Here is a 24,734-nt window from a genome sequence, read left to right on the forward strand (position 1 = left end):
CTCTTCTTCTAATTGTCCAAAAATTATGACCTTTTAATTTTATGTTGATAATGAAATTTCTGACCATTGTAATGTTTTATTTATTTAAGACAGCTGAATTTCATTCTTCCCCATACTATAGGAGACTTTGGAAATTTATTTTGGATGGAAAAATATAGCTGTCAACTCTGAAGGTGAAACTGCTTCAGCTCTCAATTCTGATATCCCCTTCTATATATATAGCACGCTCAATTATCAAGGTAGAAAACTAAAATCAGTAAAAAGCCTGTCTTTTAAAATGCCAATGTAGAAAATGCATGAGCATGAGATCTACTGAAATATTTAAACTGCAATTTTATTCATTTATGAAATTCAGAGGCCTTCCCAACTCCGGGCAATTTACATTAAACAATAATGTTCAATTAATTATTGAATCAATCAATGCAATTAATTAAATATAAGCCAAAATGTAAGAGCAAATCCATCAAATAGCTCACCTGATGTGCCCACCAGACCATTAGATAAGAAAATACAGCTATCCAAGTGATTGATCCAAAAAATGTCAAAGGGAAAAACTTTTTGGATGGCTGAAAGAGAATAATAATAAAAATGTTAAGTGTACTCATTTTGTATTATCATAAGCCTTTCAACTTGAACATAGCATATACAGTGCAGTGTGACTGGGTTTATCAATTTCAAACCAAATGTCATTGAATTAACATGGAACCCATCCATTAAAAATTACTATATTATTTGGGACTGCATACATTAGATAAAATTCAGTTTCTTATGTCACTATAAAAACTACCAAGGAAAGGTAAGTTTCTCAACTTAGTAACTATTTACAATTGGTATGCTATGATTGCATTCAGTAACTATAAGCATTAGCAAGATCCTTTTCAGTTTTGAAATATTTTGTCAAAAATGAGAAATCCATATAATAACTTCAAGGAAGGACAAAAACTAGTATTTATATTTATATTTCTTATTAGCTTTTTTGTTCTAAAACACTAGTTTTTCATTAAAACGCAGTTCTGGCAACTGGAACTTTTCCATTGATAAAATTTAGGCAATTTTAGTTTTGATCCCTTTCATAATGATTCACAATATGGAATTCAAATTTTTTCCTGCTGTTATAGAGAATAATTTTATGTGATTATATATCCCTTGTTTCCTCTATTACCAAATCACTTACAAATAGTCAGGGAGATTTGCCAAGTTTTGTAACTACTTGTGCCAAACTTGATTTCTTTCTTTATTTTTATCTATTGAAATCAAATTCATGTTCAACTCAATTCTTTATTACTGTATAATCACAAAGCAAACAATTAGATACAAATTAAAAGAAAAAAATGGAAGGTTAAAAAAAACAATTAATATATGTAATACTCTCTGTTAGGTAATTATTTCTAGACAGAATGGATAAAAATCTGTAGAAAGAGCAATCAAAGAGCATGTAGCTCAAGGACTTTTGAAATGCCCAAATAAAAAGTGATGCATCTAGCCCAGGGGTGTCAAACTCAAGGCTTGCAGGCTGGATCCGGCCCACAGTGTTCTTAGATCTAGCCCACGGGGTCACCCTGGAAACAGCAATGGACAGGCCCACAGTGCCTCTACCAGTGAAAACGGAGAGCTCCGTTTTCGCTGGCAGAGCACTGCAAGAGACCATTGCAGCCAAAACAGACCTCGTGAGAGCCGCATGTGGCCCTCCAGAGCTCCGTTTTTGCTGGAGCCATATTGTCATTCTTCCCTGCTTATGAAGCAGGCTGGCTCTCTTTCTTTCTGGTATTTTTATAAAGTAAGTTCCTTCCTTCCTTCCTTCCTTCCTTCCTTCCTTCCTTCCTTCCTTCCTTCCTTCCTTCCTTCCTTCCTTCCTTCCTTCCACCCCAGCCATGCCCACCCGGCCCCCCAAAAGTCAAACACAACTTGATGCAGCCCTCAATGAAATTGAGTTTGACACCCTTGACCAGAATGAAGCCATAGCACAATTTCAGAACTGGTGGAAGAAAGAGAGGAGATTGGCATATACACATGTGAAGAGATGCCACGTACTGCTGAGACTGGGACCAAATTTTAAGTTATTTGAAAAACAATGTCCCAAATAGGCTGCTTAAGTAAAGGTACAAACATAAGTTAAAAAGCAGAAAGGTTAGGAATGAGACACTTCCTGCCTCATTCCTCTTTAATACTGACAACTGCAGAGAGGTTCCCCCTGGGTGAATTATACATGTCAAACTTGTGTTGAAGTGGAAAAGCTACATGAGAAGAGGTAACCTCTCTCTATTGAAGTTACACTTAGTTTTCCCCACAGTTTCTCCCTCTGAATTAAACCAAAGATTAATTTTAAATTGACCAGGGCTTTGAACAGATTGCCTGTTCCTCAACTAAGATGTTTCAATTTTAATCCAGTTCAATAGTTTGAAATACAGATATTGCTGGTTAGTTCTATTAAGCAAGCTGGGTAAGTCTACCATTGGCAGGGGCTAACCTATTTCTTTTGTTATTATAAAACAAGGTAACAATGGAGTAGCTCTAACCAAAAAGAAAATAGGCTGAATATGGGTAGCCTGGATTGATGTTCACCATTCCAAGTTCTCCTTTAATAATTCTGGGGGAAACTATCCTCCAATGTTATTTTCAGATTTTGGTGGAGAAATAAAGGTATTTCATTTGAAATGTGGACATAGGAGGAGAGAGAAGTAAGTCACTGGAAAAGAGTAATTCACAGCTGGATTGTCCAAGGTGATAAAAATATTTGGAAGAAGTTTTCTCAAGATTCTGAGGATATTTGAAGTCGCTCTGTGAGTGAGATGCTGGTTTCCAAATTTAATATATAAATATATGTTGAGATATTAAATTTAGTAGCTGGAACAGTAAAACGTACAATGGGCACAGTTGCAGTTGATTGACTGGAGAGGGCTGGCTCCTGCATGAGGTAATCTACGCTATGATTGGTTGTTGTGGGTGTCAAGGGGGAGTTTCCCTTTTTTCCCACCTTTTTTCTTCTGTGTGTTCTCTATGCTGCTTGATTTACCTCATGATGTTCCTGACTATCCTGTCTGCTGTAAATCTAAATGGTAAATATATTTATTCATATAAAATTATAAGTTTGTGCACACATCTCTGATGTCATTTGAACACTTGTTGTGCAATTACTTGATAGGTTATGGGCCCAGAAGCACTTGTAGTAAATTTCTCTGAGGTGAAAGATTTTTCGTGAACCTAGGAAAAGCTGAGGAGGATTGGCTTGTGTAGACAGTACAGTGCTATCTGTTACAGGAATGAGAGATGGATTTCCTCTAGACCAATTCTTTCTCATGGAGCCTAAAAAATGGAGGTGTTTTGTGGACAAGATGTTTTTAGGGAAGATTTGTGGACAGTTCAAAGCAATCCTCCAGCAGATCTCAATGAGATGGTGGTCTCCAAATTTAACATATGCATATACATAAATAAATTTGTAGATTGGACCAAAATCCCTAACCGAAAACTGTTAATTAAGTGCCAGAATCAGGAAACTGAGGCAATTGATGTATTCTACTCCTCTCTTGTAGCTTTCCTGGTCTTTGGTTTTTAGAAGGGCTTTGTAGCACTTCTTTACAAATGAATATGGAGGGTTGTTAAATTGAAAAGCATGGACTGGCTTTCTTGCTCTGTCAGGGTTTGAAGCTAAGAAAGTTGTGACAGTCTGAAGACTAAAGATAACAGATTTAGTCTAACTAATCCATCATGGCGTGTGATTGGGCTATCTGAGGGACCGCCTCTACCCGCTTACATCAGCCTGCCCCATTAGATCTGGTAGAGAAAACATGCTGTGGGTACCATCAATTAAGGGAACTACGTTTGGGGCGTTCCAGGGAACCTACCTTCTCACGGTGCTCATTTTCTGGAACATATACCCTCCCACCCTCCCAAATTAGATTAGCTCCATGCCTTGCAGCCTTTTGCTATTCCGGAAGGTCCCTCAAGACCTGGTTATGTTATCAGACTTGGGGCTCCCAGAGAACCAAAGACATTCTTCAATAGCTCCATTGCTAAGGTGGCCATTTTTCTCCTCTCTTTGCTTAGGGTTTATACATTTGTTTTTATAATATTTATGTATTACTGAGGATGTTTATGTCTTTATATTTGTTCTTTTTACATTGGTTTTTATTGCTTGCTGTATGCTGCCCAGAGTCATCTTTTTGTGAGATGAATAGCTAAACAAATTTGATGAATAAAATAAAACCCAATCTTGCCCAATCTTGGTGATCTGAGAGGGAAGCTGAAGAGAGAAAGCTGAGTTCAAGAGACCCAAGAGGTCTTTTGCCCACTCTGGAAGACCATTTATTCCAATCTTGCCTTTTGAAATCAATGATTCTGAAAAGAGCTTAGACTGAATGGATCTTGTTGGGATTTAAAATAATGTTAAATTATAGCAGAAGCTTTAGAGTTGTTGTTGATGGAAAAAATGTTGGGTGTCTGCATAGTCCAAGAGGAACATTTCTTCTGCAAATGAAGTTTAATAGACATCTAAAGAAGAAGGCATGCAGACAAACATAAAAGAACTATTAATACAATATTTTATAGGTTGCCATTAAATATTTATACAAGTAAATGGCAATGTATTCACTGTTATTGTCTGCCAAGCAAGGTCTCCAAAAGCTCAAGCCGAATGTCATTTATCATGACATTTTTTATCAAGTATTTTCTCTCCCAAGCAATCTAATGGAAGCTAAAAATGAACTTATTTATGTATACTCAATAATAGTATCAAGGCTAGATCTGTCCTTTACAAACATATTTTGCATACCAATTCATGTATAAAAGTTAAAACAGTAATTCTCACTGGATTTCTAACATCAGGTAGAGTCACCCATAATGGAAAAACGATAGGCAAAACAACCAGATACGTAAGCTGTTTCCGGGGCGTATCAGGCCAGGCCAGGCTGAGGGGCTGATTATCATCGTCATCTTCCTGTTGTGGGAAAAAAAGACAATATTAATTTAAATGGAAAAAATGGGAAAATGTATTTTTTTAAAATTTAAAGTCTACAACAAGCTGCCTTCAATGGAAAAAAATGAATAAACTGAAGGAAAAAAAATCCAGTAATGCCATAAAATGTGTACTAGAATTTGAAGGAGAATTTTGCTTATTGAGGTATTTGAAGGAGAATTTTGCTTATTGAGGTATTTGTGAATATTCTATTTGTGTTCATCAATGTAAGTGGGGAAGGAAATATCTGCCCTGCAACATAGATCAAATCTGGAAATAAACATCACATAAGATACTGAAATTTTATTGTTATAGGGTATTATAACAGAATCTTGAATCAAGACTTGGCAATCTTCACCCCCCCCCCCCTTCCTGTATATTTTGACTAAGCTGATTTTTTTAACATAATGTTGTTGAATTCCTGCTTCAGGGCTATCTCTATAAGTTGGACTAAATGATTAATGAAGTCCTTTCAAACTTGTTCTAAGATTTTATGTAAACCAGATGCTCTTGTCCTATTGTTGGCTTTCCAAAGCACTTCTTACTGTTAAGGAAATGATGGAATAAAAAGGTATTTAGCTTCATCTAAGGTTATGGTACATCTTACATTGTTATGTTCAATATTCTCTAAAATATTTATTTTGCATAAATAAAGATGAGCTTCTATCATTATGTACTTGTTCCAAACACAGAATCCATTTGCCTGTATGCTTGGAAAACTACTCAAATTGTACTTTATACTGTATATTAGATTTAACAATTATGTTCCTACTAAAACTTTCTCATGATATAGGAACAGTAATGGGATGTATGAATCAATTCTTCAAAATTATATCACTATACTACTAAATTTATCCTTTCAGCCATGAAAACTGTAAATCCTACTCAACTTAAATATATTTGCAACATTTTTAATGGAGAGAAAAATGTATTTCTTTTCTTTTCTTCCCCCTATATGCTTTTCTCAAAGTCACATGATATTTAGTAAGCTAAATTCACCATGGGAATAATATTTGAAAGCAGTTTACTTTGATAAAAATCAGATAAAAGCAAAAAAAGTTTATATAAACTTTGTAGATTATATTTTCTGTTTGGGCTTCAAGTCATTCCAGAAGAGTTGCTATGCAGTCATAAATTTCATACCAACTTATTAGATCAGATAAACCTAACTTCCTGGATTACGATGATGTATTATTTAAATGGATAATGTGGTAGATATGTATAAACATTTTATACAGATGGTGTGATGTCCAGATTTGTAACGCCAGAAATACCCTTATTTACTCTGGGATCCTCTGAGGTATATTTTGATCCAGTTTGGTCCTAGACCAGAAGTAGATTCAAAAAATAGACTTTCCCCACTCATTATATCACTTAAAAATAATATTCCTTCCTAAATACAACAAAGCTGGTGGTCAGTGCTTGAGAGCAGGGAGAAATCAAATGTTAATTCACTTGTCTTTTCCACAAAATAAAACCATTGTTACTCCTTTTATTCAATGTAGATAAGCCCATGGCTGTATTGCAAGTTATTATTTTTTTCTCTTCTGAAGGAGAAAACTGATTTTTTTTGAACACCTGTGAGATATCAATTGGCTGAGATAATACACATAACTCTTTAATTGCAGTCATTTAAGTTTTGAGTGACAGATTCACTGTGCACACAATGGAAAAGGAGTTAAAGAACAGAATCCAACCTATTAACTCCATTAAAAACTAAGACGGAAAACTGATTTCCTCTTCATTGTAACTAATTATAGTGTGGCATTAAGAACAGATTGAAATAAATTACATAAGCACAGTTTGCTCTTCTGTTTGTCCTTTAAACCAAAAAATGACTATTATGCTGCTAAAAGAAATTTAATACCAATGTGACGCAGCTTATAAGAGTCATAACACTCCAGCTGAGATTAATGTTTTCTGAAATTCACCCATTTAAATGTATATTTTCTACTCCGACACCCCCCTCAAAAGCTGTTTTTTTTTAAATGGAGCCCTTCACTATATTGTATACATGGAATCAGATAAACACAACTGCCTAGACAGAATTTGATAAAATATAGGTTGTGTTGGTAAAAGAGATCATATATGACTGTAGAGACACTTCCTACTTTACTGATATAAACTAATCAACACTCTGGTGAGCCAGGGACCTACTGAATAACAGTGGTTCAATAACATACTTAATGGTCATAAAGCACATCATGAAAACCTGGCTTTCTTGTTAGAAGTAGGCTGCCTGTTTCTTTTACTTAACATTATCTTTGTGATGTGAGGCACACATATTTTTCTTTCCTTGCTAGTTTCCATAGAAACTGATAAAAAAGGAACATGCCTGAGTATGAGGAGATGAGAATATGAAGTTGATTATTTTTAGGGAAGTCAGAAGCGAAAATAATTCAGCTAACTTTGAATCTCACCTTTTTTTAAAGTCAACAAATTGTTTCTTCTTCCAATATTTCATCTCTTATTTATAAATAATTTTTTAAAACCTTGTCATTTCAGTCCTGATCAACAAAACTCCTCCATTAAGGCTTACCAGAGGTAACATATTTATTTTAAACAGATGAAATAAACCATCCTTATATTCCTTCATTTTACCTCTAACAATCTTATTATTTAATCCCTTCAAATAATATCCTAGAACTTGATTTTTTGTCATTTTTTCTTTGTCCCTTCTTACAAAATTCTTCAAAGCTTTAACAAGTTTCTTTTGTAAGTCCAATCTGGAAACTTATCCAAGTCATCCTCTTGGTTTGTGGTTTGTATGTCCTTTTTAATTAAAACATCATTTTTGTAGGTCCAATGTAGCATCTTTTTCCATATGTAGCATCTTTTTCCATATGTAGCCTGTCATTTTTAAATCCACTTTCAGATCAACCTCAGTCTTGTCTGGTAAAACATGTTCCTCGTGTGTAACATCATTTAAACACAGTTTATCTATAGAGAGAAACACTCTTAAAATCAGCTTCTGGGTCCATTGTCCAAATATATTCTTATTATATCCAATCAACGTTAAAATATTTTGCTCCATTCTGTATAAGTAAGTCAAAGTTAAGTGTTCTCCTTTAATTGTAACATTTACTCTAGATGTGTTGCTTGTATCCTTACAATTTATATTGATTTTTCCTAGTATGATTTGATAGCTTATTTGTACCCTATGACTATCATTAAGTGTTGTACCTTATGATTCTTGATGAATGTGTCTTATCTTTTTATGTACACTGAAAGCATATGCACCAAAGACAAAATACTTGTGTGTCCAATCATACTTGGCCAATAAAGAATTCTATTCTATTCTATTTAGTATCTTTTAGGTCCATCTAGAATCTTCAAAGGTTCAATATCCAACCTTCAAAGTTGTGTCCTATCATCTTTTAAAAAAAGAAATAACAGTATTTTCCCAAGGGAAATTCTCCTAAGAAGTATTCTTATAATTAATTCTAAAATCTTATTTCTGGACCTTAACCATTTGTAACTTTAAAAAATCAATGGTTTTTGTTTACTCCTTTTTAAAAAAATTAAAGATTCCATTGTAGATACAAAACTAATACCAACTTTGAAAGATAAATGAGTTGAAAGGGAAAAAAACTTCCCTCTTTATCACAGCAAACATAAATAACTTTAACATCTCTTAAATGTTATTTAACCTCTCTTATCACCACTCTTAAAATACAATCTCTTCATCCCATATCTCACTTCATTCTCTATAAACAAATCTTTAAAGCCTTATCATCCATCTTAATCAGAAAAGTCTATTAAGAGTTACCAGAAATAACCACATATCTATTATAAGCATTATCTTAAAGAAAACCCAAACACTTGAAATTTTATTTTATATTTATGTTTCATTTTTTAATTTTAAACAAATCCGCCAAACCTCACTATTTAAATTGAATCAGTAAAAATCTAATAAATATGTCAAAGGTAATAATGTAATTGTTTTAACCAATCAGATAAACTTAAAAAAGAACAATCCTCTTTCCCATACAGCAATATCACTTAGACTTATATACCTCTTCACAGTGTTTTACAGCTGTCTCTAAGCGATTTCCAAAATTGGCATATTGCTCCCAACAATTTGGCTCCTCATTTTACCAACCTTGGAAGGCTGATTGAACTCCTGGCAGTTGGCAAAATTAATCTGCAATACTACATTCTAACCTCTGCACCACCACAGCTCTTATAACTCTTATCTGTAAAGAAGCCCTTAAAACATTGTTGCCTAGTTAAAAAAATATTATTAAATATTAGCCAAGATAGCAATTTGTCTATTTAATCTAGGTTAAAATAAAGGCAATATTATATTTTTTCTCCTTACTCCCAATTAGTCCCATCAAATAATGACCTAATACTTGATTTCTTCATTTTCCTTTTGTCTTTTGTCATAAAACCACACATTTATGTATTTATTATTTATTTAGAAAATTTATATGGCTGCCCACTCACTCACAATTATTCTGGGTGGCTTATAAAAAACAGTAATTCGCAAGTTCCTTTTATAGAACCAATATTAAACTCACAAGGAGCAGCTGCCTGGAGCATATGCAGACCATCTCATGAACTCTATTTTCTCTGGAGAAATTTCACCAGTTCAGATCCTGCATCCAGCGACAGATGTCAGGTATAATGTTGTCCTTATTTCTTTAGAGACATCTTCAATTTGCCATGAAGTCCCCTTTTTCTATTTATTCCAAACAATAGCCAATAGAGATAGATATCATGGGTGCAATCCCAAAGTATCTTGAGCACTACTTAAACACCAGAAATGATATGTGGTTCTTTTGTTCACCCTCTGTTTCCTACTCCCACTTGGCTATTGATATGACAAAGGAGCAGGATGGCACAGAGTGACTGACCCAAGGTCACCCAGCTGATTTTAGCTAGAACTCCCTGCCTCCTAATTCCTAGCCCCATGATGGCAACCTATGGAACACATGCTAGAGGTGGCATACAGAGCCCTCTCTCTGCGCATGCGCACCGGCCAGTTGGTCTTTGTGGGCTCTAGAACGCCAGAATATGGCCTGAAAACAGTCCAAAACCAGGCCGTTTTCCAGGCTGTTTCTGGATCTTTTTCAGGCCATTTCCAGGGCCATTTTCTGGCTGTTTTCATCCCAAAAAACAGCCTGAAAATGGCCCCAAAATAGCCTGAAAACAGCCCAAAAATGCCTAAAAACAGGCATGCATATGCCAACCACTGGTCTTCAAGTTTCCAGCACATGCACATGCACACACATTCTCATTTGGACACTTGCTGCTGAAAAGGTTCACCATTACTCTCCTAGCTTGATGCCTTAACCATTAGATAAATTGGCTCTCAAGAATAATACATCCAGTTCATTTAACTGTTATAGGATGTAGTCTCCAAGATCTTACTCTCTTTGTTACTCTTATCTTCATACTTTCCAGTTCTTCAGCATTCTTCCTATATTGTGATGACCAGAATTAGACACAGTATATCAGGATGGTCTGAGCAGTGCAGTGTAGAGAGGAATTATTACTTCCTACGATTTTGATGCTATAGCTCTATTAATGTAGCCTAAAAAGTCTACATTTTGGCAGCTGTTACCATACAAGGTGCCTTTGGGCAGAATTCCACAATGGTAAGCAGTGATATCAAATCACTTGCTGTCCAGTTACACTTTTGATTCTTAACTGTGCTTAAGGCATTGCCTTTAGAGTGTTCTGTCTCATGTGTAGTTACTGCATAACAATCTAAATGACCTTTTTTTATTGCTGACCTTGATGGAATTTAAGGATGTTCTGAAGCACTGCTTCAATTTTCAGAACCTGGCTAGATTCCTACTAACATCATATATATAGCTATCTATATCTATATCTATATCTATATCTATATCTATATCTATATCTATATCTATATCTATATCTATATCTATATCTATATCTATATCTATATCCATATCTATATCTGTGTGTTTGTGTGTGTTATTTTTTCATTTTCATAACATATAACCACACGTATACTATTACATGGCCAACATCGTATTATATTATTAAATGTTTACATTAATTCACCTTACCATTAACTCCCCAAAACAATTATTGGCTCTTTTGCTCTCCATACAACATATTTGTACCTTATCCATCGCTTTCTTCTCCCTCTCTTCTCTTCCTCCCTACCTCCTTTCTTCCCTATTTTCTTCTCTCCTTCCCCTTCCTCTCTCCTTTCCTCTCCCCTTTCCACTCCTCATCTCTCTCCTTCTCTTGCCCCCTGCCCACTCTCCTATCCCTCTCTTATTCCCTTACCTCTCTCTACTTCACACTCTTCATCTCATTTACTTGGTATATTTCAGCTTCTGAGCGAACTCCATTTTGTTAATGGTACTTATAATTCCTTTTCAATATACATATTTAATTTTAACATATATCTTCCTCCTTTTTTTAAAAGAGAGAACAAAAAAGTATACATATATAGTCATTGTGCTTTTAACACCCCCACCCTGCCTAATTTTGGCCGAGATGTTGACCTGATTACAATTCCTAGCTATTCTCATCATTATATTTATATAATTATACATCTTTACACGCCCCCACTTTGTGATTCTGTCTTTAAATCTCAATAGCTTCCCATTGTAGGTATGTTTCATGTTCCCTCTCCATTTTTCCATACCTTGGTTTAGATTACCCTTAATTGTCTATAAATGGCAATCCTTATTGTTCAATGTTCATTACAATTCCCTTAATCTACTATATAGCATATCAAATGGTACACATCTCACTTTATTCATCATCTTAAAAGTTCTAAATATGTCTATGTTTCATATATTTTAACCCATGCTTAAATGTCCTTCTATTGTCATATTCAATCAATTAGCAACTCAGTTTAATTATCATGTTTAAAAGTGAATCACAAACTTCTGCTTTACAATCTTCCCATCAGTTTCATATTTCTCCATGTTCCATATGCTTTAACCTTTATTTAATTATCTTTCCATTATCATATTCAATCAGTTAGCAACTCCATTTTACTATCACATTTACGAATAAACTTCTTATGTTACCTTTATATTTTCCCATATAACAATTTCTAGTTGTCTGATTTTTTCCTAGTAAGTCTTTTGTCCCACTTCCCTATTCCTGCCTTTTCCCTTTTCTTTGTTTTGACACATCCACCGTCTTCAATTTTCCCCAAGCCACCGTCAAAAAGATCTTTTATATTTCCCTTTGTTGGGGCATAACCTTCTACTTCAATTTTCCTTATGCCACTGTCAACCTCTAAAACATCATTTGTCTGCTTTTTATTCCCTTTTGTTGGGACACATCCCCCCTTTACATTTTCCCCTACACCACTGCCAAGCCCAGTTGAGTTTTTTGTCTGCTTTTTATTTCCTACCGTTTCTACCCCTTCATTGACTCTCCCCCCTTCTTTCTTCCCTTCTTTTTTAGATACCTACTTCTCTGAATTCAAATTCTATTTAGGCTTGATTTTAATGATTTATGCATATTTTTTATAATTTCACATAGTTCTTCAAATTCCCACCTTTCCATAATGTCCAGTCCCAAAGTTACAGTTAGTTATACAGTTCTTATTTCAGAGTTCTAGTCCACCTTAAATTTATCTACTTCAGTTGCTGTGGGGAAGAGCGATGGGAGCCATCTTGGTCTTTTGGTCTTCCTTAATGTCCAGTTCAAAAATTGCATTTAGTTATATAAATTTTATTTTGAGGTTCTGGTCCACCTTAAATTTAGTAAATTCAACTACTGGGAAAACAGAAGAGGAGCTGGAGCCATCTTGATCTTTTGCAGACAAAAAAGAAAAAAAGACTTCATATTTCCCAATTCTTGGTTTTGTTATTATTTTTTTCTTTGGTATTTTCTACCTCCCGTTAATTAAAATAGCTCAAAATATATTAATTGGAACAAGCTTGCATACAGCCAAACTCAGGTATGTTTTTCTTCCCTCCTGCTTTTCCAAGTTCTGATTTATGGCAGTTGGTTAATTAAAATTTCCCACACAGGCAAGATTAGGTTATCAGTTGTAAGTGAGGACATAGTGCTTTTTTCTTGATCTTTCTCCCTTATTGCATTCCATCTCTCGTTAATTGGAGTTGCTTAAAATATGTTAGGTAAAAGACACTCAGACGAAGCAAATCTTCACGCTCCTAGACTCCTTTAAAAACACAATCTTTTCATATTTCCCAATTCTTTAAACCGAATTTAAAGTTAGTGTTTGAGTGGGTTTGTCACTTCTGTGCTTTCTCCCTTTCTGTCCAGATTGTTTCAAACAAATGGCTTTTGGGGGGGGCTAGAGTTTCAACCCTCCATTTTCCTTTTCTTTCTTCCTTTCTTTTGCAAAAGTCCTGATCTGTACATCAATATTATTTGTGCTCTCAAGATTCTTTGCCTTTTCCAAATTTTGATTTATGACTGTGAGTTAGATAAATTTTCTTACCAGTCTTTCATCTCATCCTCACACTCCTGTTCAGTTGCTTTGGCTGGAAGCCAGCTTCTTGTGCAGCCATGTTGCCATGCTGCTGCCCCTTACTCCAATTCAGGGGACAAATCTCTGATCTGTGAGGGACCTGTTGCCTCCCCCTGGGTCTGATGAGACACTGCCCCTTCTCCCCCTCCTCCAGGAGGGTTCTGATATAAAAAGATCTCAGAATTGGTTTGTCAGACAGGGTTCATGTGATACTCTACAGAGATCACATCCCCCATGTCTGTCCAGCTGGAGAACTTCCAGTCGACTCCCCAGTTCCTAACTAATGTCTTGAGTTGCAATAAAATAGAAAGTTGATCTTATTAGGAAGATTACTGAAAAACCATGACACAGTTAGTTATTTGAGACAAACTCTCAATGCTAAAATAAATTGTCAGGAATCTGTGGGGCCTGAATAATTATCCAACATCTGCAAGAGAAATGGGCTTGTCAGTTTCTTCATGTGGTGATCATTCCAGGCAATGATTTCTTGTGATGGTTTGATAAAATTAACATCAATGGTAATAGATAATCAGGTTGTTGGCCAGAGGGACACATAAATCACTTTGTAGCTGGAATTTCATAATAATTTTAGTAGAAATATTTTTATAGAAAGGAAATGTATTCAGAAGCCAAAGCCAAGTAGAATTAAATAATCAAGAGGCGTCAATCTGAAGAATGCTACAAGTAATTCCTTGACTTACAACTGTTTGCTTAATGATAACTCAAATTAACAAAAAAGTCAGTTACAACCTAAATTCAAATTTTGAACTGTCCATGTAATTATGTGATTGCAATTCAGATCCTTGTGTGAATCATCCAAGTGTGAATGTGGACAATGAATCTTCAATGATACATTCAGTGACCACTTCATGGCCTTGTAAGCTATAAAAAAATTGTCAATCTATGTAGTTTGGTGCTATGTAGCCCCCCCCCCCCCAAAATTCAATAACATCCTTGCTTTGCAGATGATTTTCTCTGGCTCCACTAACAAATCTTCAAACTGCTCGTTTCTAATTTGTAGACAAACAAAAATGCCTTCCTTAATCTTTCACAAAAATTTTCATCAGTCTGAGTTTTATGTGAAGTGAGGGCAAAAATATCTTTGTCAGGTCAGCAAGTCATTCACGTGCCACATTTTTCTGTTCTGGAACCAAATTCTTTCAAAGTGGCCATTTCTTTTTAATGTAATCTGGCTCTCTTGCACAGCTGTCCCATTCACATATGTAACAACAGCACTTGGTATCAAAGCTACATTCCAACCAGCAGTCATTGTTTTTAGATCTCATAGATTGTACTTGCTGTACTGGATGTGCTTCAACAAGAGATCCAAATTTTTGTATGCTTCTTTCATGTGTGCAGCAAAGCCAACAGGTACCAAAGGATGAACACCGCCATTGTGTAAAAACACTTTCTATAAAATGGTATGTGATAGGTTATATTATAGGTTATTTTAATGATTAACCGCTAAATATTTATAAGAAACATCCATAGTGTTCAGGAAATAAAATCTTTTGTTGTCCAGTGTTTCTAAAAAAAAATGCCATTGGTTAAATTGGATTTACACTTATAACCTTGTATTTTATTTTGCAACCACACGACTCAACTTATGACCATGGTGACTTTACTTGCAGCCATAGTATCTATGGTTATAAAATTGGATTTGGTCATATGATGATTCAATTTATTTACCTCAATGACTTATGACAAAAATTCTAGTCCCAATTGTGAACATATATTGAGGACTAAGTACTTGAAAGCCAAGGCTGGTTATGAGGAAATCATTTATTTTCAGGCCAGACAAATCATTATGTAAATATCAAAGAGGTGAGGGAAAGGCTGAGGGAAGTAATCCAAGAATCTTTGGAGGGGGAAACAAAGATAAGAGAGATAGAAGATAGGAAAAGGCAAGGATTGATGTATTGATTCCTATGTCCTGCTGCACATATATGTATGTTTGTATGTGGTGTGACATTTCTTGTTTACATTAGAATAATGTATCTGACTATTTTGAAGCCTCGGATGTTTCTGCTGTTGCTAAATACAGATCAACTTATAAAGGAGAATATTTGTAGCTCAGGGTTGAAATGAGGGGTCCTCAATGCTCCCTCTGAGCTTGGTTGTTTTCTTGTAGCTCTTTCATTACACAAACTAGATAATATCCTCAGTGCTCAAAGTACTGATATACCTGCAAGAAAACAAGCACGCTCAGAGAGCTTCAGGAATCCCACAGATTGACTTTCTAGAGAATAAATATCAAGAGCCATGTGAAGACTGATATTGTGGTGCTTTTGAACATATACTCTTGATCACAGTAATGTATACACAGCAATAATGTCAAAGATCTCACATTCTCAGATTAGTTCTAATTTTAGTTGTGTGCAATTATAGGCAGCAGACTTTGCTTTGCCATGTTGAGGACTCGTAACCCAGCAACAGGGCAAGTCATCAATAAAAAACTTTCTATTTGTCTAGCGTGTAAGGACATTTGTAGTGGAATGTCTAAAGAAGAACATCTTGCTCCTAGCATTCCTCAGATAATGGCATAACTGACATATTATCTTGCTCACAGAGCAAATGATATTGAAAATTGACAGTGATGATGAAAACAATGCAGAAAAGAGGTGCTAATGTAGCTCTGGAACTTGAACATAAAGTCTGTTGCGCACTTTGATAGATTATGGGTTAACATGTCTAGTGCACTTCAGAACAGGGAACTTGTGGAGAGGAGAGCTGACGTCACGACATCACAACATGTAATCTTGGTGCTCCGAGATCGCAGTCGAATTTCTGCTGCTGGACGGTCCATTTGGACCTAAACAATACCGCAGAGATGGTGATTGAGAAGGGCATCTCCTGCTGATCTCAGGGACACCACAAAGTCCCTGAAAGATCCAGGAATAGCCCTTTTTTTCCAGCGACAGAAATGCAGCTAATGAAGCTGCTGAAGTTGGGACAGTTCCGGAAGAGGAAGAAAGCGGCAAGAAAAAGTGTATCGAATTGGTGAGGAAATTTTATTATTAGAGGAAGAGACTACCCAAGAAAAAAATTTAAGTTAAGATTGAAAACAGAAGACAGAAGGCAGTGAGATTGATCTGCATTGAACTTAGTGTGTTATCCAGTTTCTAATTTTTTTTCATGGATGGAACTTTTGCAAAGGCTCCCTATTTTTTAAACAGAATGGATTAATTCTTTCTTCTTCTTTTTCACTTTTGCTTATACCTATGGATTATAGCAATAACAATAGCAGTTAGACTTATATACCGCTTCATAGGGCTTTCAGCCCTCTCTAAGCGGTTTACAGAGTCAGCATATTGCCCCCAACAACAATCCGGGTCCTCATTTTACCCACCTCGGAAGGATGGAAGGCTGAGTCAACCCTGAGCTGGTGAGATTTGAACAGGCGAACTGCTGAACTGCAGTCAGCTGAAGTAGCCTGCAGTGCTGCATTTAACCACCGTGCCACCTCGGCTCTTCGATTAAAATTCCCCCCTTTTTTATAATGCTTCATTTGATTGATTGGATTATTTTTGATCTCCATTTAAGGTTTATTTTTTAAGCTTGGAATATAAAGAAGATAATAAGAAGGATTATAAAGAGGGTTGTAACAACAGGAGGAAAAGCAGTTACACTGCCACTTATTCTTCTTTCTCTTTGATCACTTGAGATTCAAGGTTCTTTCAGTTTGTTTACTGACAGTGACAGTAGGAAGAGCACAAGTTGTTTATACAGGTGCCTTTTGGAAGTTCTATCACTAGCTATTGGAGGGAAGGCAACATTTTGACTTGAAAGATAATAAATGATCCTGTTTGAAGTTTATTAAAATAGCCTTGAACCCTATAGTGGCAGTGCCTGCAAAATTGAAAGAATGGCTCAGCAGGAAAAAGAAACAGTAACATTGCAAATGATTATGTTCAATCATTCAAAATCTATTAGTTGTGACAGAGAGAATTGAAAAGAGATTGGAGAATATGCAATACAAAACAGAAAAATCTGATGGAGAAACTGATGGTGTTTACCAAATGACGAAAGTGGAGGACAGAGTTCAAAAGACGGAAGAAAAAAATGAGCAAAGAGATAAGAAAACTGTGGATACTTACAACAAAGTGAGCGTGGTTGGTAATGGCAAGAGCGGAATATGGAAAGGGGAGATAGATGGATTGGAACAGGGAACTTGTTCTGTTAATTATTTCTAGGGGTTTGATTGCCGTTTTATCTTCGTAAGCTGCCTGGAGTCACTAAGAGTGGCTTGAATTACCATATAAATTTTCTTAATAAATAAGTAAGTGTAAATGGTGAAAAGATAGGGTCAAAGATGAATGGTTTATTAATGATTGTAGATTGAATATAAAAATAACTAGTCCAAAAAAAATACTAAGGTGGCCTTGGTCAAATGGACAGCATTAATAAAGATAAAGTTACAAAACAATGATATGAAGAGTGAATAGGTCAAGGGGAAAGAGCCAGTTTAGTCCAGTGGATAAGGTACCAGGCTGGAAACAGGAGACTGTGAGTTCTAGTTCTGCCTTAGGTATGAAAGCCAGCTAGGTGACTTAAAGCCAGCTAGGTGACTTAAAAATGGACGCATTTTTCTCTTAGGCCATAACATCAGACTTGGGCAACAAGCTGATCACTCAATTCCTGTCAAAACCAATGGATCAACACTTGATTGATTTAAAAAAGGAGCAGATTTTGCACTCACAGGAAAATACTTAGAACAATAACAGCAACAAAAAAGAATGTTTCAAGAGCTAGAGAAAGACTGAGAAAATTTTGAGTTAATGAAATTGATGACATCCTCAAAACAGAGTTGATGAGATTCTTGTAGTTGATAGGAACCTCAAAGAGAAAGTTGTAAAATGTTTAAGGGCAATATATTGATGAGGATGTGACATAAGTAAAGTTGGTTTGCATGAACAGAACGATATAGCGTCAGTGGAAACTGAATTTAATTAGATTTTCTTTTTTATAGTTTCCTATCTTTAATTTATTTTGCTTATTCCTTATCACTCAATACTGCATAAAGATACTTATCCAGAAAGGTTACAAAATTGTTAAGTATATATACTTATATATATGCATCAGTGATGGGTTTCAAAATTTATTAGAACCTCTTCTGTAGTTGTAGCCTGCTTTGTGGGAGTGGCTTCCAGCCATGTGACCAGGTGGGAGTGGCTTGCTGGCCATGTGACCAGGTGGAAGTGGCTTGGCAGTCATGTGACTGGGTGGGCATGGCTAACTTGTAAAATGTGGTAAAACTCATTTAACAATGTTCTTGTTTAGCAACCAAAATGTTGGCTCACAAACTCTGGCATTTGAAGCACACAAGTCTTAAAGCTGTCAAGTTACAAGACCCTTGCACCACTAACCCTTTAGAAAAAAATACCCAGGGGTATTCAAACTTGACAGCTTTAAGACTTGTGGACTTCAACTCCCAGAATTCCTCCTCTAGTCATGTTGGCTCAGGAACTCTGGCACTGAAGTATGCAAGTCTTAAAGCTGTCAAGTTACAAGACCCTTGCGCCCCTAACCCTTTAGAAAAATAAACCCCAGGGGTGTTCAAACTTGACAGGTTTAAGACTTGTGGACTTCAACTCCCAGAATTCCTCCTCTCGCTCTTCATCTTGATGATGTGCAGACGGGCGGGGGAAGGCATCTGGTACCGGTTCTAAACAGCACTGTAGATTTGTGGAACCTCTTCTATAGAAGAGGCTAGGACTGGCAGGGACCCATCCCTGATATGCATGTATGCATGATTGCATCTCTTTCTGGATGTTGAAAGAAAGTCTCTCAAATAATCTGTTCCATCTAGGAATATCAAGAAAGATAATTGAGTTTTTCCAATGATACAGTAATTTTAAACCTTCATGCTATGTTTCATTTTGTATACTCCTATGCCCCCTAAAAATGAGTAAAAGCTATCCTCAATATTGTAAGTCAATTAAATATCCCAATTTCCTATCCTAAAAAAATCACTCAAGCACACTGTATTTTTGCTGATTAGGAAGCGGGGGAACCTAATTGCACATTGTATTCCTCCCCTCTCTCTTACTCACTCTCTCACTCTCTCTCTCACACACACACAGTTTTCTCATTAAAAACTGGTTAAAATTTAAATATGTAAAAATGTAATAAAATATATTTTGTTCTCAATATGCTTTAAAAAAATTAGATTACATTGAAGTAATTTTGTTACTTTAACTGTCACTATCAACTATTTTAAAAGTTATTTAGAATTCACTCTTTTTAGAAATCTTTATAATAGAAAGTCATCTTTATTAAGGCAAATCAGTTTGAATGCTTCTTTTAGTCGCAAGCAAAATAATTTTCATGGACATCAACATACATTCTCTCCACAAATAAAGTTCAATATATTTATAGTACATCTATTGCAAATTCCAAGATCAAGAATATTGCACAATTTTAGTGATCTCAAGCATAATACCATGATATTTCACTGTTTTTGTATGATATACTTTAATTTTGGGCTCCAAAAACTGAAATATTAAGTTATATATTTTGCAATCTTATGAGATTTGATTGATTTAGTTGTGAGTGTCATGTTTGTTATTATCTTCTGCCATCTCCTACTACTTAATTAAAAATATTTTTTTCCAAATAATATGATGATCATTAAATTGATATCATCAGGAATGAAAAGGAAAAAGATTAATAATATATTGATTCACATTCTTTCCTAGTCTTTAATTTCTCATCACTGTGAAGTGGTAGAGTAAATCAAAAGACAGGCTTAGAAGGAAACATTTTATGTAGTACATTTGATGCATGGCAACACATCACTTGCCATGTATCAGCAAAGCGATAGTTCAACAGATTTTTTTAAAGTTTATATATTGCAAAAGGGTATAGCTTCCAATAAACTTGGTTTGTAAAGATGCTGTATATTATCTCCATATAGCTCTCAGGGATATATTTCCATTAAATTTGCATTGAAAGCATTGGTTTTCAATCCTCAAGTTGCAAATATTTTTGGATTAAAATGCCCTTTATCATCAATCATTGCCCATGCTATTTGTGAACAATGTAGCTGAACAGAATAATATGTGAGAACCAAAGACACTGGATTCCATAATGTAACTTTGCATTGTTGGGAATTGTAATGCCAAAAACTGACCTCAAATTCCAAAAATAAAAGAATCTCTCTATGGTTCATAATACAAATAGGTTTCATTTTTCAGATTGTGATAATTCTAGGATAACATAGAATTAAGCACAGGGAGAAAAGCAAGAATGAAAAAAAATGATACCTCTTCTGCACCAACAGCACTTCCATTTTGCACTGGTTCATCATTGGGTGGTGTCACTTCCACTTCAATTTTTTCTGAAGTATAAACAGAAGAAAGAAATGTAAAACGGAAGACCAATCAGTCTTTTATTCAATTTATAAATCACCCAACTCCATATTGACTCTGGGCTAATTTGGATTATGCCCATGCGTTACTTTGACTGAACAACTGAATGCAAGTATCTTATTTTTTGTAGTAAGTTTCAGTTAAAATGCAGAGAACTAAATACCCTATATATGAAAGACAAACTGAAATGTTGACATGGGTTGAAATAGCTGTCTTATACTAAGCATCATTATTCTGAAGAACTGGTTTAAGTAACCTTATTGGGAAATGTAGGTTTAACATATAATTTGTTTTACCTGTTCAGTGAAAAAAAAAGATCATTCAAGCCTTTTTCCTCAGGAGTCAGTTATAACAATAATTGCGTTTTAATTGAGTATAAATTAATTTGGATAAACAAGTGGTGAACTGCAAGTAAGGCAATCTACATTGTGACAAAATGGAAACATATTGGCAACTGCAACTCCTGTAGTAATGATGTTACATGAGTTGAGTATCTGATACCTATGCAGATGCATTTTGCAATAATTAAAGCTTCCAAATACTTTTCAAGAGCAGCATAGAGGGTGTTATAATATATACTAGTCATATTATTGACCTAAAGTAAGTTTAGTTGCTTTCAGATGTATATCACAATGATACACATATACACAACTTTGCAATATATTGTAAAGGTTCCAGAGGAATTTTCCAATAAATTAACATATCAAAAAAGCATTTTAGGAGGACAGCCATGTTAACCTATGGTAATGAAATAAATATCTGTTTTGAAGGAAACAAAGCTGATCTCTTATACTTACCAGCATTTTTGGCTCTTCCGTTCCGTTGTTCACCATCTATTTCTGGGGATTTTTTGGCCATCTTATGAAGAATAGATGCCCTTTCTTTGAACTTTCCTACAAAATATATACATCTTTGTTAAAGCATAGTTATTTCTCAGCCACTGCTTCACTTTTTATGCATTTAGTGGTAGCATGTCACTCTGGATTCTGCTAAGTTGGTCTGCTCCCTACTCCAAACTTTTCCCAGCAGAAATAATAAGTATTTCATTTCAAAATATGACATAGATTTAAGCTTTCCTATTATCCTAAACTAGATGGGTAGTTCAAACATAATGGTAGAAAATTAGCACTGAATAATAGCTACCAATCTTAGTATTTGTAAGGGAAGGCAAAAGAGAGACATTGCTTTGGTTCTCTTTTTTTACATCCCTATGTTACAGATTACTTATATGAAAATCTCTTATTTTCATATTAATCTAGAAAAAATAATGGTTTATTACATTAGAAGCAATAAAGCATTGAACAGGAGATGATAAGTATATACCTGAAAGCTTAGATACCTCATTATGAAATAACAATATTTAAGAAGTGTAATAGTCACCAATACAATTGATTTTTCCCCAGGTAAGACACTGGCACATATATCCTTTCAAAAGAATTGCTATTATGAATAGAATTAACATTTCAGAGATATTTCAGAGTTATTATTACAGTTTTTCACAGAACAATATATTTAGTTTAGCTAACACAATTTGAAAATATCAGCATTTAAATAAAAGTAATGCAAAAAGATACACAATATTTCACAGGGTACACAAATATTACACTTCAAGAAAAGAAAGGCTATTTAAATAGTTATTTCAAAGAAAAATGCTGAAGACAGAAATAAGTAGTCTGGTCATTCCTTTTATTTAACGTATAAATGGAAAAATCAAATCTAAAATAATAGCATCAAATTCTCAAATAACATACATTTGCATTTGAATAAAAAATCAGTAGTGAAGAATGCAGAAAGCAAAAATGTAAATTTTCTCTCCTGGAACTTGAACAATCTCATTATGTGGTTTCCTTTATAACGGTGCAATACTGCAGGTACTGCTCCTGCTGTCATTAGACCTGATGTATACATTGTTGCTGAGTGATAGCGGCAGACTGTCATACTTCCAAAAATGATATGATAGCACACGTAATTCCATGTTAACCTTTCAGACATAGTAGAGGACTAGGAGAACTAGGAAAATACAAAATAAGGTGGAATTTATCTGAGATTAATAAGTTTATCCCTTGAAGAATTTGTCAGGAAATCAAATATTTTTGCTTCCTTCATCTTGTTCAGTCATTGTTTGTTCAAATAGCTATCAGTCCTGTTAACATTAGAATATCATAACTATCAAGCAAACTTTTGTTAAAAGAGTGAAATGTTGACTGAAATATTTAATCTTAGATTTGTCAAATATAAGTGTTCTTTTTAAAAAATGGAGTAAAAAAGCAAAAGTTACCTTATGGTAAGATGGGCAGCAAATAAAATTTATAAATAAATAAATAAAAGAGCAGCCTACAATTTTTTTCAATTATTCGTAGGCTTATTTAAGCAATGTACCTTAATTTTTTTTCTTTAAAATACTTCACATAAAATAATTATGATCATTTGAAAAGATGCTATATTATCAAGGAGAAATAAATTCTAAAAAAAAACCCAAAATAACCAGAGACATTTGAAGAAAATTGTAAGAATGCCAAAAATAGCAACATACATGTGGTGTCAACACGATGCAAATATGAATGATGCAAATATGCATCATTGTGTGAATAAGTTGGAATGTGTATTTGCTCCCTATTGCTCCTTCAGAAAAACAATAGTTAAATAGAAATATTTCAGAAATGATGCTACATTTCAAGGAAGAAATTATTCTGTAGCACTGCTACTGTCATTTCCTGTTTTAAACCTACTAAAGCACTAAAACACATTTCATTATATGAGACAAGGAATACTTTTTAAGTTAAATGACTATGGATTCATTAAAAAAAGAGTTGAATTTCACACTGCATTCACCAAGAAACATTTGTTAAACACACACTTATCTGGTTCATAGAGGAAAGATTTACATGATTCGAAAATAAATCAGAGTTCTAACAAGGCAGCTGAGCAGCTGAGACAAAAATGATAGGGGCAGTAAACGGAAATTGGAAGGTGGGGGAAAAATTAAATAATTTTCTCTCTTTCTCTCCTGTTCAGATTCTTTTGTATATCTGCTGTCTTCATTGTATTTCCTTAAAATGGTAAGAAAAACATATCCAGGTGGGGTAGACAGGAGAACATTAACACTCATCTCTCTTCAATACCTTTTATATATCAGAGAAATATGATATTGTTTTGCAAGTACACTGAAAATGTCAGAGGCTCCTGGATAAGCAGTGATGCTGCATAAACACCATCAAAGCCGAATGGTCCTTCAACAAAGAAATATAGCAGAATTAAAAATGGAGTCACCCAGGTTTTAAAAGCTGCTTCTCCCCTTCTGCTGCCTGTGGAATTACAAAAGGCTTAGGAAAACAAAGTACTAAATCAATCTGATGCTGCTCAGTTTCTCTCTATTTCACATGATTTTGCAAAACTGTTGTCCTAAAGTACAGATGTGTTAAGGCAATAATATACGCAACTCAGATGTTATCCTTTCATTCAATGAAGACTTTCTGAATAACAAATCACAGTTCAGCATCTAATAATCATACAGTCCAAGAATATATAAAGATAAAATAAAGGAAAAATGCTCTTCTTGAAATTCAAATTCAGCTTGATTTTCAGTACAGAAAGAACTGAGAGTATTTCTGGTGTACTTTTTGTCACTTAGTCCTGTAAACTGTTAAATGGTTGTTCACGTGTTTAAATACAGTAACACAATTCTACAGCAAGACTTGAACCAATTTCTACCTTAATGACATGCCTGCAATACCTAGCACTAATGAGCTTCACTGCTTTTCATTTTCTAAAATCTCTGTGATGACCTTTATACACTAATTCTTCTGATGTTCAATTCTTATGTTTCTACTATAGAAAGCTAAAAAATGTAGCACATCAACCTGTTCATGCATTCATGTGCTCTCCTAAATACATGAAATTTAATAACATTTTCTAATATGAAGAAGGTATATAATTAATTTATAAGAAATTTGGCAAAAACACTAATATT

The 24,734-nt window shown here is 34.7% G+C and overlaps 1 protein-coding gene across 2 annotated transcripts in view; it reads right to left on the bottom strand.

Moving 5' to 3' along the window:
• SLC24A2 (solute carrier family 24 member 2) overlaps positions 1 to 24,734 on the bottom strand; it is an 80,885-nt gene that overhangs the window by 10,750 nt on the left and 45,401 nt on the right. For both annotated transcript variants that reach the window (XM_014057753.2, XM_014057751.2), the window contains 4 exons: positions 21,562 to 21,657; positions 20,660 to 20,733; positions 4,805 to 4,933; positions 477 to 566 (listed from right to left, as the gene is read on the bottom strand). In XM_014057753.2, coding sequence (XP_013913228.2) covers positions 477 to 566; positions 4,805 to 4,933; positions 20,660 to 20,733; positions 21,562 to 21,657 — 389 coding nt within the window. The remainder of the gene's footprint in view (positions 1 to 476; positions 567 to 4,804; positions 4,934 to 20,659; positions 20,734 to 21,561; positions 21,658 to 24,734) is intronic.

This window comes from Thamnophis sirtalis, unplaced genomic scaffold (genome assembly GCF_051295495.1).
Source record: "Thamnophis sirtalis isolate CommonGarterSnake01/CBP01778 unplaced genomic scaffold, rThaSir2_p1.2 scaffold_5, whole genome shotgun sequence".
NCBI lineage: Eukaryota > Metazoa > Chordata > Lepidosauria > Squamata > Natricidae > Thamnophis > Thamnophis sirtalis.